Source organism: Trichosurus vulpecula, chromosome 5 (assembly GCF_011100635.1).
Source record: "Trichosurus vulpecula isolate mTriVul1 chromosome 5, mTriVul1.pri, whole genome shotgun sequence".
NCBI lineage: Eukaryota > Metazoa > Chordata > Mammalia > Diprotodontia > Phalangeridae > Trichosurus > Trichosurus vulpecula.
In genome coordinates, this window is record NC_050577.1 from 267,642,380 (window position 1) to 267,654,940 (window position 12,561).

General features: G+C 39.8%; 1 protein-coding gene across 1 annotated transcript; it reads right to left on the reverse strand.

Annotated features, from left to right (window-relative positions):
* Positions 1-6,378: 6,378 nt before the first annotated feature.
* Positions 6,379-7,315, reverse strand: LOC118852291 (olfactory receptor 6C2-like). The gene is given in 2 exon segments (XM_036761999.1): positions 6,379-6,705; positions 6,707-7,315. Coding segments are annotated over 2 exon segments (936 nt in total).
* Between the last annotated feature and the right edge of the window lie 5,246 nt (positions 7,316-12,561).

Below are 12,561 nucleotides of genomic sequence, written 5' to 3' on the forward strand. Positions count from 1 at the left end.
TCTAAAGATCTTTCCCACCCATTTGAATGGGCTTTGGGGATGGGGCTCTCAGGGTCCTGGGGGGAGTGGCTAGGACTGGAGCCAATGGCAGGTGCCTGAGTTCTGGTCCACGTGATGACATGAAGCCTGTTGTGGGAGGAGCTAGCTGAACGGTTGGAGCAGAACTAAGAGGCAGTTGGTGAGGCAGTTATTGAGAGCAGTAAAGACCTGAAGGAGAGAGGAAGCAGTCAGCTAGCTGGAACACAGCTTGGAGATTGAGAGGAAGCGGTAGAAGTGGCGGCAACAGCAGCAGGTGCTACAAAAAAGCAGGACTTATCCTCGTGGAGACTGGAGAGTGCTGAGCAGGGGCTTGAGGCCAGTGAGTAGTCTTGTTGCTGCAGGGCCCTGTCATTGGGGTGGGGGGGGAGCACCAGTATGGCTTGGCTTGCTGCCATAATGTTTTTCTGTGGTCTCCTGGTCACTATTGTGAGATGGGTATACTGGTTTTGGAAGGTTCTCGCCAGGATGTTGAATTGGGGACACTGGTGCATGGGTCTGCTACTTTTGAGTTTCAATAAATGCTTTAACTCTTCTGCCTTCTACTTAGAGAATTCCTTATATCCTGTGATTCTGGACCATTCAGGCATATTCTTGGTTATCTTAGAAGTCATGAATTCTTCCTTAATGATATATCTGGCGAGGAGGATGAGATCGCTAGGTATAAGATCTCTATTTAGAAGCAGAAGAACTTCAGAGGAAGAGTTGAATGTCCCAGGGTGGGAGGATCCATTTTATTTCTCCCTAGCAAAGGAATGGGCTAAAAGATCTGGACTCTGTGAAAACTGGGAACCAAGGCTACAGAGAGGAGATCCCAGGGATTTGGAAAGATGGTTACCAGAGGTTAGAATTCAGTCAGGGGCATCACTATCTAGGCAAAGCTGGATGGTGTTATCAGCCCACTGGCTAATATATGAAAGATTGAGATTAAATGAAAAAGATGGGGGCACTCCTATGCCACAGCAAGAAGGGGAATCTCAGATAGCAGGAGAACAAACTGTTGCTCAAGAGCCTGCTGACTCAAATGAGAATTTTGCCATTAATGTGGCTAGAAGCAACAGGAGGCCAAATAAGCCAAAAGTGCATTTCAACCCAGCCCAGGTCGAGCCTGACTGCATGCTTTGTCCTTGCCATGGTGGCAGGGGAAAGCAGTGGAGAGAAAATGAGACAATGTCAGGGGCTGAGGAACAAACCGCTACTAGGGTTCAGGATGTCCCTTGCATACAGAATGAAAGATGGTCAAATACTCGGACAGACATTTGTCCCATACAAAGGAGGAGGACAGAAACCCAAGGTGACAATTCAGTTACGAGGGAAATTCAGGAAGATTTTTCACAGCAAGAGATCACAGACATTTTGAGTAGATTCACCCAAAGAATGGGAGAACCATTAATATCTTGGATGGTAAGACTCAGTGATCAAGGGGCTGGTGGAATATCAGTAGATAGGGTGGATTGTATGAGATTCATAGGTATCAGCCACGATCCTCCAGTTCAGCAAGCATTTAGGGAACATCATCAGCAAAGAGATGGTGATGGCAAGACTAATCTGCTGGCGTTAGCTGCTGAGGGATGTAATCAGAGATATGCTACTGATGCTATGTGGCCCACTGAGAATAAACCTTGGTATTCACTTGGAGAATATATCATAAAACTAAAGGAGGAGGTAATGAAGACTGCTATCATGACAGGAACTGCAGACAAATATTACGATGATCCCTTGGGAGTCCCTCACAGGAATTTAATAGTCAGGGCAGCTCTTCCTGCTTATAAACACATAATTTTGACTCTGTTACTTGGGGAAATAGGGAGCCATCTTTCAGTGGTGATAGATAAGATTTTACAGTTAAGTGACTTAGGAGACTGGGAAAGGGATAGATCTCCCCAAGACAGGAATGTTAATAGCCAGCAAATTTTCCTGAGTTCAAATCCATTCTCAGACATTTACTGGCTACGTGACTCTGGGCAAGTCACTTTACACTTTCTCCTTTAGCTACTCCCCTGTGAAATGAGCTAGAGAAAGAAATGGCAACCCACTCCAGTATCTTTACCAAGAAAGGCCAAATGGAGTCATATAGAGTCTAAAATGACTCACCAAAAACAATTATGGAGAGAGAGTACTAACAACTAAGGGAAACGAAGGAGGTCTTTTGCAGAGTGGTGGCACCATAGCTGAAGATGACATGATAGCTGAATGGAGGATGAGGGGCCAAGAGTCAGAGGAGAAGAGGAAGAGTAATCTAGGCACAGATGTCACTTTTGTGCCAAGGTATCAGGTTGGAAGATAGAATGGCAAATATAGGGTACAGGTAGCCGCCTAGTTTGGTTGGAACATTGAGTAAGCGAAGATGAATCATGTATAATCGCATTAGAAAAACAGACTGCAGACAGAATATGAAGGACTTTACACGCTAAAAAGAGAAAATGTGTTGTTTACCTTAACAATAATAAAGAGACACAATTTTCTCCATCAAGACTGACATGATCAAACATGGAGAATATTTGTTTAAAAGTTATGTGGATAGTGAATTGGAGAGGGAGGGGAGAGGTTGCATACATGAAGAACAGCTAAATTAGGTGGCTATTTAAATAGACCAGATGAGAGGTATTTAGGACCCAAATGAGGGTAATTGTGGTGCGAGTAGATAGACAGATGAAGGGGAAAGATGTTATGGAGATAAAAACTCACAAGACTTGGCAACTGATTGGATATGGGGGAATGACTGAAAAAGGTGAGTTGAAAATGCTCTTTGGTTAAACCCCCTGTTTGGTTTTTAAAACTCTTCATTTTAACCTTCCTAATTTTCCATTCTTCTTACCCCTTATCCCCCTCCATTGACTCTGGGATCCAGTGACACTGGCTTCGATGATGTTTCTCCGACAAAGTATTCCATTTCCCAAATGCATTTTCACTGACTGTGATCTATTTGAGAGCAGGGATTTTTTTTCCCTTTCCTGGTATCACCAGAACTTATCATAGTGCCTGACACATAGTAGGCCCTTAATAAGTCAAATTGACTTGAAAATCCTTGACTAGGCACCAAGCACTCTACTTAGTACTGGTGATTAAAAAAAAAAAAAGCAGAAAATGATCCATACCCCCAGGCTCTAATTCTTATTCTAATGAGACAATATGTAAATAGATGGGCGCATATCAGATATATGCAGAGTAGACCAAAGATAGCTTAAGAGAGGAAGGCTCCAGCATCTCAAGGGACTACAAAAGTCTTCCTAAAAAACATTGAATTTGAGGAATCTTGAAGGAAGAGGCAGAGCTAATTTAGGAAAACACTCAGGCATAAGAGATAATTTGATAATTTCTATTGAAAAGGTCTTCAAAACCAGCATAATAAGTTATAAGAGTTTGTTCCTCACTATTTGCGACCTTCTTTGAGAAGTCACAAGAAGAGCCATCACAAATGAAAAAAAAAAAAGGAAAACCTAATGTTTTTCCTAGATATGACTTTCTGGTAAACTCCATCTGAACAGAAATAGTTGGACGTTTAGAAGAGAAAATGCCCCAGATTTTTAGAAGTAGCTGGTGGTTCAGTGGAAAGAGTGCTGGGACTGGAGTTAGGAAGAAATGAGTTGAAATCCAGCATCAGACAATTACTAGCTGTGTGACCTCAGGAAAGTTATTGGACCTCTCTCAGCCTGATTTTCTTCAACTTTAAAATGGGGCTAAAAACAGCATTTAGCGAGCTTGTTGTGAGGCTCCAGTGAGATAACTCTGTAAAGCTAAGAAGCTATATAAATATCTATTCCCTTCTCCCTCCCCTTTTTAATCCTGAGATACAGATATATTCCATTAGGTTTGCCTTTTGGGTTTGGTTTGGTTTTGTTTTCCATTTTTCAGCATTTTGATGGTTCTAACTAGGGTCATGAGCCAATAAGAGGGGGAGAGAAAGAGAAAGAGATGTCCTGGAACTTCATTTCCTCCCTTCAAGATGAGAGTTGGATACGATGATGTCTAAGGTTCCTTTTAGCTCTATGATTCCACGACTCCTAATTTCTTCTCTTCGAAGTTGAAGTTTTTTTTAAAGCAATTAGCAGAGTTCTCCTTATGTCCTCATGATTAATAGGAAGATATCAGATATCTTTGGCTTCTTGGAAGTTGGGGAGTTCCAAAAATACTGATAATAGCTCACATATTTTCCTCTACCCCTCCCAGACAGTGATACCAACTCACAAATAGTATATTTAAAGATGAGAAAGAGAAAGGAGAAAAAATAGCACAATGAATCAGTATGTCAAAAAAAGTCTGAAAATAAGTGCAATGTAAAACATTTGTGGATCTCTCACGTCTCCAAAGGGGTCAGGTAGAACTGTCTTCTCATATTTCTTGTTAATAATATTGAACCATTCATTTTCTGTGGTTGTTTTATTGTTACAATTGTGTTGTATAGTGTGGTTATTATATTTTTGGTTATATCACGTTATATTGCTGGTTATGTTGTAGTTGTTATATTGTTGTACTCATCATGTATGTTTTCTTGTCTCTACTTATTTCCCTCTGCACCAGTTCATGTAGATCTGTCCATGATTCCCTGTATTGGTCACATTCATCATTTCTTACAGCACAGTTATGTTCCATTGCATCCATGTACCACAATTTGTTTAACCATTCCCCAGTAGATGGATACTTACTTTGTTTCCAATTCTTTGCTATCACAAAGAGTGCTGCTATAAATATTTTGAGTATATGAGAACTATCTCCTTTCACTAAGTCCTTGTGATATGTCAAAGGGTAAAGACATTTTAATCATTTTCTTTGCATAATTCCAGAATTGCTTTTCAAAATAGACATATTGATTCCCAGTGCCAACAAGAATATACCAGTGTATATATCTTTGCACAATTTCTCCTACATTGACAATTGCCATCTTTTGTCATCTTTGCTAATTTGCAAGGTGTGAAATAAAATCTTGGGGTTGATTTGATTTGCATTTCTCTTAGTATTAGTGTTCTGGAGCATTCTTTCATGTTATTGTTAATATGTTACCATTCCTTTAAGATCTGTTGGCTCATATCTTTTGACAAATTACATGTTGGGAAACAGTTTTAATATATAAATGTTGAGGTAGATGTACACACATATATATACATATATACATATACGTATCTATGTATACTTATGAGTATGTCAATTAATTATGTATCTTGGAAACCATATTCTTATCAGAGAAATTTGGATCTTATGTAAAGTTAATGTAGATTAGACAAAATATCTAGTTTTCTATCTTGCTGGTCATGTAACCTGAAAGATTTGTAGCTTCTTAGATTTCAAAGTGGAAGAAATATTACAAGCCATTCAGTCCACCCACCTCCATTTTGCAGGTGGTTAAGGCCCTCCAGAAGAAAGATATATTTGAGATTATTATCAAGTGAAATCCTTTTCAATAAACCCTATATAATCTGCATAACTCCATATAAAGTCTACATTCATTCCCAGTGAATTAATAAATGTAAAAGTATTTATTCAGCACCTACAATGTTCCAAACACTGTGCTGAGAAGTGGAGATACAAATACAAATAAAAATACAAAGAAGAGTAGTCCCTGCCCTCAAAGAGCTTTCATTCTAAAAGGCAAAGAAATGACACATGCAGAGAAGTGGTAGCCATGGAGGGATATTTTGTTGTAGAAAGTCAAAGGGGTGGAGAGGGGAGCTCTAAGGATGTAGATGGACATAATTTTTCCTGTGGCAATGGCAGAATTGGCTTGATTATAGTTCCAGAGTTAGAAAGAAGCAGTGCACTGCAGTAGAAAAGAAAATTTGCTTTGGAATCAAAGGCCTTGGTTGAAATCCCCCCTCTGTCCTTTACTACCTTGGGTGATCTTGGGCAAGTCAACTGACATTCTTGTTCTGCTTCCTTACCTATAAAATGAGGATTAAAGATTATATGACATCTAAGGTCCCTTACTCTTCTCAATCTATGACCCTGTGATTTGCAAGGGCCCCAGAGACAGTAAATTTCTAAAGAATTTGAATCTAGGATTTCCTGACTCCAAGTTCAGCCTTTTATCCATCACATCAATCTGTCTGAGAGTGGGGTTCAAATTGAGCCAGTGGATAAGATGGGTAGCCACACTGGGCAGCAGGACCTAGAGGAGAAGTGAGCGAGAAACCAGAAAGCAACATAAATTCTAACAAATGGGAGAAGTGGAGGTGGTTATCAGAAAGGGAGAGGGGAGGTAATGCTTGCATGACAAAAATGAGTTAGGATAACGGTTAAACTTTGCTGACTATAGTAAAGGATAATAAGCAAGAAAAATGACAAAGAGTTGTAGAACAATGGAGAACTTTTCCTTTACCCTTTGGCATTCTTGAGCTCCACAGTCTCTTACTGCTTTGTAGAAATTGCAATTTTTTTAACTAAGTCCTTAAAAGCTTGTATGACTTGTTTGTTCCTCAAGGTATAAATAAAGGGGTTCATCACAGGGGCAACAGAGGTCATGAGAACTGACACCACTTTATTCAAAGCTACCATTTCATTTGCAGAAGATTTGACATACATGAAAAGGCAGCTTCCATAAGAGATGGAGACAACAATCATATGGGAGGAACAAGTGGAAAAGGCCTTTTGCCTTTGCTGGGCAGAGGGGAATTTCAGAATAGTACTGACAATTGAGGCATAAGACCAAATCACAAAGAGTAAGGTGACAGTTAAGTATCACCATTGCATCGATCAAAGCTATCTTCTCTATGAGCTGTGTGTCTGTGCATGAAATCTCTAGCATAGGAAATGCATCACAGCCAAAATGATCAATGACATTGGAATCACAAAAGTCCAACTGGAGGCCCAGGCTAAGGAGGGGGAGCACGATCATCAACCCAGACAGCCAAGAACTCAAGAGAAGCTGGTTACAGACTTTGTTGTTCATGATAGTAGTGTAATGCAGAGGTTTGCAGATGGCCATGTAACAATCATAGGACATGGTGGTCAGAAGAAAGAACTCTGTTGCTCCAAGAAACATAAGAGAAAATAGTTGTGTGGCACAGGCATTAAAAGATATTTTATCGTCCCCGGTTGATATACTGTAGAGGTATCTGGGAATACAGGCAGTTGTGAATGAGACTTCTAAGAAGGAGAAGGTTCTGAGAAAAAAACACATGGGAGTTTTCAGATGGGGATCCACCAAGGTGAGGGTGATGATGGTCAGGTTCCCAATTATACTCAACATATAGTTGATAAACAGAAACAGAAAAAGCAAAACCTGTAGCTGTGGGTCATCTGTCAGTCCCCGCAGGATGAATGTTATCCCTGTGTGATTTCTCATTTCTGATTTCTAAATTCTGATGGTCCTGCATATGAAAGAGGAGAAGGTTGGACACAAACATGATGATAGTGATGAGAGTTGATGGGAAAGGGAGACAAGCAACTTCTACTCTTCCAGGATCTCTCTCTCTCTGCCAGCATTTCAATATCTCTTGGGAATCTTTTGCTCGCCCCAATATCGTCTCTTGTCACAATCTTGTATTTCCTCCTTCACACAAAGCCCTTCCTTCTTTCCTCTTTTCTTCAGCCACAGTCTTGAGCAGTGAACATGGAGTCAGGATAATAAGGAATAATAACATTAACAACAATAAGAACTAATATTTATATAGCACCTACTATGTGCCAGGCTAAGTACTTCACAGTGATTTCGTTTGAACTTCATGACAAGCCTGGGAGGGAGGGGCTCTTATTCTCTCCATTTTGCAGTTGAGGAAACTGAGGCAAATAGAGCTTAAGTGACTTGTCCAAGGTCATGGAGTATCTAAAACCAGATTTAAAATCAAGTCTTCCTGACTCCAGACCTGGCAGTCTATCCACTTCACCACGTAGATGCCTCAGAAAACCTAGGTTCATGACCTGAGTCTTACATTTACTGGCTATGCAGTCAAGTGGAAGTCACTCAGCTCCTCAGAGCCTACTTTCTTCTTATGTTAAATGGGGGTAGTAGTATTTGCAAGTCTTACTGCACAGCTGTGAAGAACACAACTCTTGAACTCTAAATGTCAGCCAAACTGATTTTAATTATGATTCAGTGCTGATTTGAACTCCCTCCTGGCTCCCCACGCCTGGACTTTGCCTATCCCCCTATGTTCTCCCATACACATTTTCCCCAGTATATTTTTCTAGGAAACCTAGTCCAGGAAGAGTTAGGAACATTTGACCTCAGAGGTTAAGCAGGGCTGGCCATGAGAAATTTTGTGTGCAGGTTGTCTTTGACTTCCTTCTGCTTCCCTCTCCATGTACTTCTTACTGCTGTTCATGCTTCCAACTCTTAGTCACCCAGGGGACCTGAGCTTTCCCCCTTTCTGTCCAAATCCTCAAGAAGACCCTGGCTATGAATCTCTGCCCAATTTCTTCTGACAAATTTTTTGAAAGCTGAGTCTCATTTTGTAGCGGTCTGCTCTCTGGGAGCCACCATGTCTGAAAAGATATCCATTAGAAACCAGAAGACTTGGTTTGAAAACCAGCCTCTGCTCCTTAAAAACTGTTACCTTATACAAGTCACTGCATCTGTCACAGTCTTGGTTTCTTCATCTCTTAGATGGGGTGATTGTTTTCTAGATGATTCCTAAGGTCTTTTCTAACTCTAAAACCTTTAATCTTTTGACAAGTGAACCAGAAATAAGGTTTGAATAGCTGAATAGTGGGTTCTTTATGAGGTTATTTTTATGTTGGCTGGTGAATGACTTGATATTTTCACGGAAGATGCTGGAACTCTTTCTCCCTATGTAGACATGATGGCGTACTGATTGATGGTGTACTGAACAGATTCTCAGAAAGTATCCTGTTCTTATGAATCAAGTCACTTGTTAGTTATGTTTTTCTATTCTCTCTCTCTCACTCTCTCTCTCTCTTTCTCTCTCTCTCACACTCTCTTTCTCATTAGAATAGTCACATGAGATTTTTTTTTCTTTCAGACACAAACAGCAATCTGGTTCATTTTGCTGGGTAATTTACTTCAAAGTAGGAGTTCTTAAAATATTTATATCATGGATACCTTTGGAAGTCTAATGAAAGCTATGGACCCCATTTTTGGAGGGAGCAAGGCAGGGCAATTGGGGGTAAGTGACTTGCCCAAGGTCACACAGCTAGTAAGTGTGTCAAGTGTCTGAGGCCAGGTTTGAACTCAGCTTCTCCTGACTCCAGGGCCGGTGCTCTACTCACTGTGCCATCTAGCTGCCTCTCAAAGTAACATTTTTCAATACACAGGGGTGCATGGACACTTAGTATATTGAAATAGCTATCAAAATTGTTTTGTTTTGTTCTAAGTTGAGGATATAACTTAACAACTCCAATATTAAAGCATTAACTTCAGGGGTGGAAGCCTTTTACATAAGGGAGCTTTATCCCAAAATGTGATTACCCTATAATTGTGGGATTCCTGGCTTTGGTCATGAGTAGTGTCTTTCCTAAGAGGTGTTTTCCCAATATTCTGCAGACCCTTCTTAAAGCCATATCCATGACCCAACTCTAATGAGGATATAAAATGCAAACAGCTTGTCATTTTCTAAAAGTTCTGACATCTCATATATAACTGTTGCGTCTCTCCCTGAAATCCCTAAAGGAATTTCTGAAGGGGTTTAGGGCTTTTTTATTTCATAAGTTTTTGATGTTTGAAGTAGACCAATCTGATCACTATGTTTTTGTGTGAAGGAAACTGGCAAGCAAGTACAATCTTCATGGAAACAAAATGAGAAAATGAGCAATGTGAAAACTATTTTCATACTTATTTTTCTGACAATGCTTCATAGAGAACATCAGTGGCCATAATAACCCCTTGGTGTCATTCAAAGATAAATAGCAGTGCAAGCAGGTGGCAGGAGCAGAAACTATTACCTAGGTCAAGATATCCCATGGAATGGTTAGCCTATCAATTGAGTGCTCCAGTACACTTGCATTGAGCTCCTAGGAAGCTCCCCTAGGCTTGAATTGCAGCTAGTGCTTGTGGACTCTGTTGAGTCTCAATTTCTGGACCTATAAATAAAGACGTTGTGCTGATATTCCTTCCAGGTTTACTTCAAGATCCCAATTCTATAGACATTTTGGGGCACACTCTAAATCTGGTACTTAGAAGCTCAAGCTCAAAAGCATCTCTCTGAGTAATTCCCATCTCCAAAGATGCTTAGTGCTACTGAGCCACCCTTCTATCTCCCAACTTCTAATTAAAAGTCAGAAATCTTGCCCTAGAACTTAAAGGAAATTGGGATTCTAGGAATAGAAAGCAATGGAGAGATCTGCCTCTGTGAATTTCAGAGGAAAAACGTCTGACAGTTAGGCGCAAGGAGATAAGTTTTTCCTCCTAATTATTTTATCCACTCAGTCTTCTAAGCGTGTTTGGGGATCATATGAGAGATCAAATAATAGATCCTTTGGGGATTGAGGTTCAAAATAATTAATGAGCCTACCATGTAATTAGCATTAGATTGTTTTTAATGTTAAACAGCTATGGGTCCACAGAGACAAGAAGGTGCCATCATAGTATTAGATAGAATACTCAAGAAAAAAAAAAGATACAGAGAGTCCTGTAATTGAACAGGTCCCTGCTATCTTTCTGCTCCTCTTCACATCACCTAAAGAATGATTGTGATGCTTAACTGGGGAGAAAAATCTATGCAGGGTTCCCTGGGACAGGTCAGATGTTAAGAGAATTCAAGGCAAAATATACCCCGAAAGATTATGACATATTCTATTCCTTCTTAGTTTGCTTCCATAGTGATGTGTGTGTATTTTAAAATAATGTTTAATCTTATTCATATTCCTTCCCCCAGTGCAGCCTGGGATTCTTCCACATGTTTTCAAGCTGTAGGAATCTTGTTCATGGCCACTCATGGGTCACCCACAGTTGAGTTACCCAGTGCACAGCAGTTCCTTTCCCATACCTTATAACATTTCATGGGTATCAGTGCCACACTCAAGCTGTCCACCTATGACCTGCTGTTCTCACTACATGACAATCCCACCTCCATTTCTGGTCATTCATTTCCTCAGTCCTGTCTTGTCCACTACTTCTTGACTAACATCTATTTCAAATCGCCGCCCCCTCCCCCCCGCCGCCCTGCTTTGTTCCACCATGACCCTTTGGTTTTCCAATATGTTTAATTTTTGATACATCATAGAGTTCTATAGCAATGTAGCTAGATTAAAAAGACTGATTAAAAGACTGATACTTGTTTCACCTCGAAGTAGTGGAAAAAAGCAACAGGAAACATTTCAAAAACATTCTGTCCTTCTGTCTTCATTCTATTCAATTCATGGCCCAGCTCATTATAAATCTGCAAAACCTGGTAAATACAAATTCGTTGATACACTCAGTCCATGGGCTATCCATTCCATGGGATATCATAACCTAGGAAATACATGGTCAAGGAGAGCCCTTGGCATTTTCCCAGCTGGATTATTAGGTTCATCTCTTTTGCATTGCCTTGGATCTCTTGGAGGAATCATTGCAGTATTCTGGGGTTCCTTAATGGAAGCCTAATACTATCTACTAATACAATCTCAGCCTAATTCAAACAGGACAATGGCATAGGCAGATCTGTGCTATAAAACTATCACTTTAGAGCCTATGTGGAAAATGGATTAGAAATGGGAGAGCCTTGTTTGTGTGCTCTGTATTCCTTAATTATGTAATTTATTCCTTGTTGAATTAATTGCTCATTTAATATACTCATTAATTACTACAGCAATTCCATTGTCTTCATCTTAATATCAAGAATCCTATAATAACCATTAAATTTAAAAGGTTTTAGCCCATATCATACCTTCCCCTGAAAAATTGATCCTACTTTTAGGATCAAGTATCTAAATCTTAAATTCAGGCAACCATACATCATTTTGAAAGAACTAATTTGCTCCTTTCATATAAGCTACATAGAGTGTAACCAAGTTTATACCAATTCCAAGTAGATTCATATCACACTTGGTTGAAATATTTTTGATTGATAGATAAAATGGAATTGTCTAGGCCTTGTTCACACTGACCTGATAATTAATTTAAGAAATTATGAAATGGAGTCAGGAATACCTGATTCTTTCAGTACTCTCAAAGGAAGACTATGACTGGCCACAGGAAATGGGGTGGTAATCATATTTTAGTTAGGCATAGAAGGTCTGAGGGAAAGAAAAGCAAAAAACATGGAGAGATAAGTGGTGAAAGGGGTATATAGGGAGACAGCATGAGGACAAAGGTAGGGGTATGAAGGCAAGCAACATAAGGAAGAGGATGGAAAGGAGGGGAGGCAGAGAGTATCACTCATATAACCATGGATTAGAGTTAGGAGCAGAAGGCACCATGAACCCAAAGGAGATGAAAAAGATCTTGGGAAAGGGGGAGGGCAGGAATTTGAGTTCTCATTTTTATAGAGTTCTGTGAGGAGAAATACTAATTCTTATCTGTGCCACATTGGAGTTAATTCATTAATATAATAAAATCATTTCAAAGCTGTCAATAAAACATTAAAGTTAACATGTCAACATCATATCAAAATTATTAGCACCATTTGGTGATCTACTGGTCGTTACTGTAGA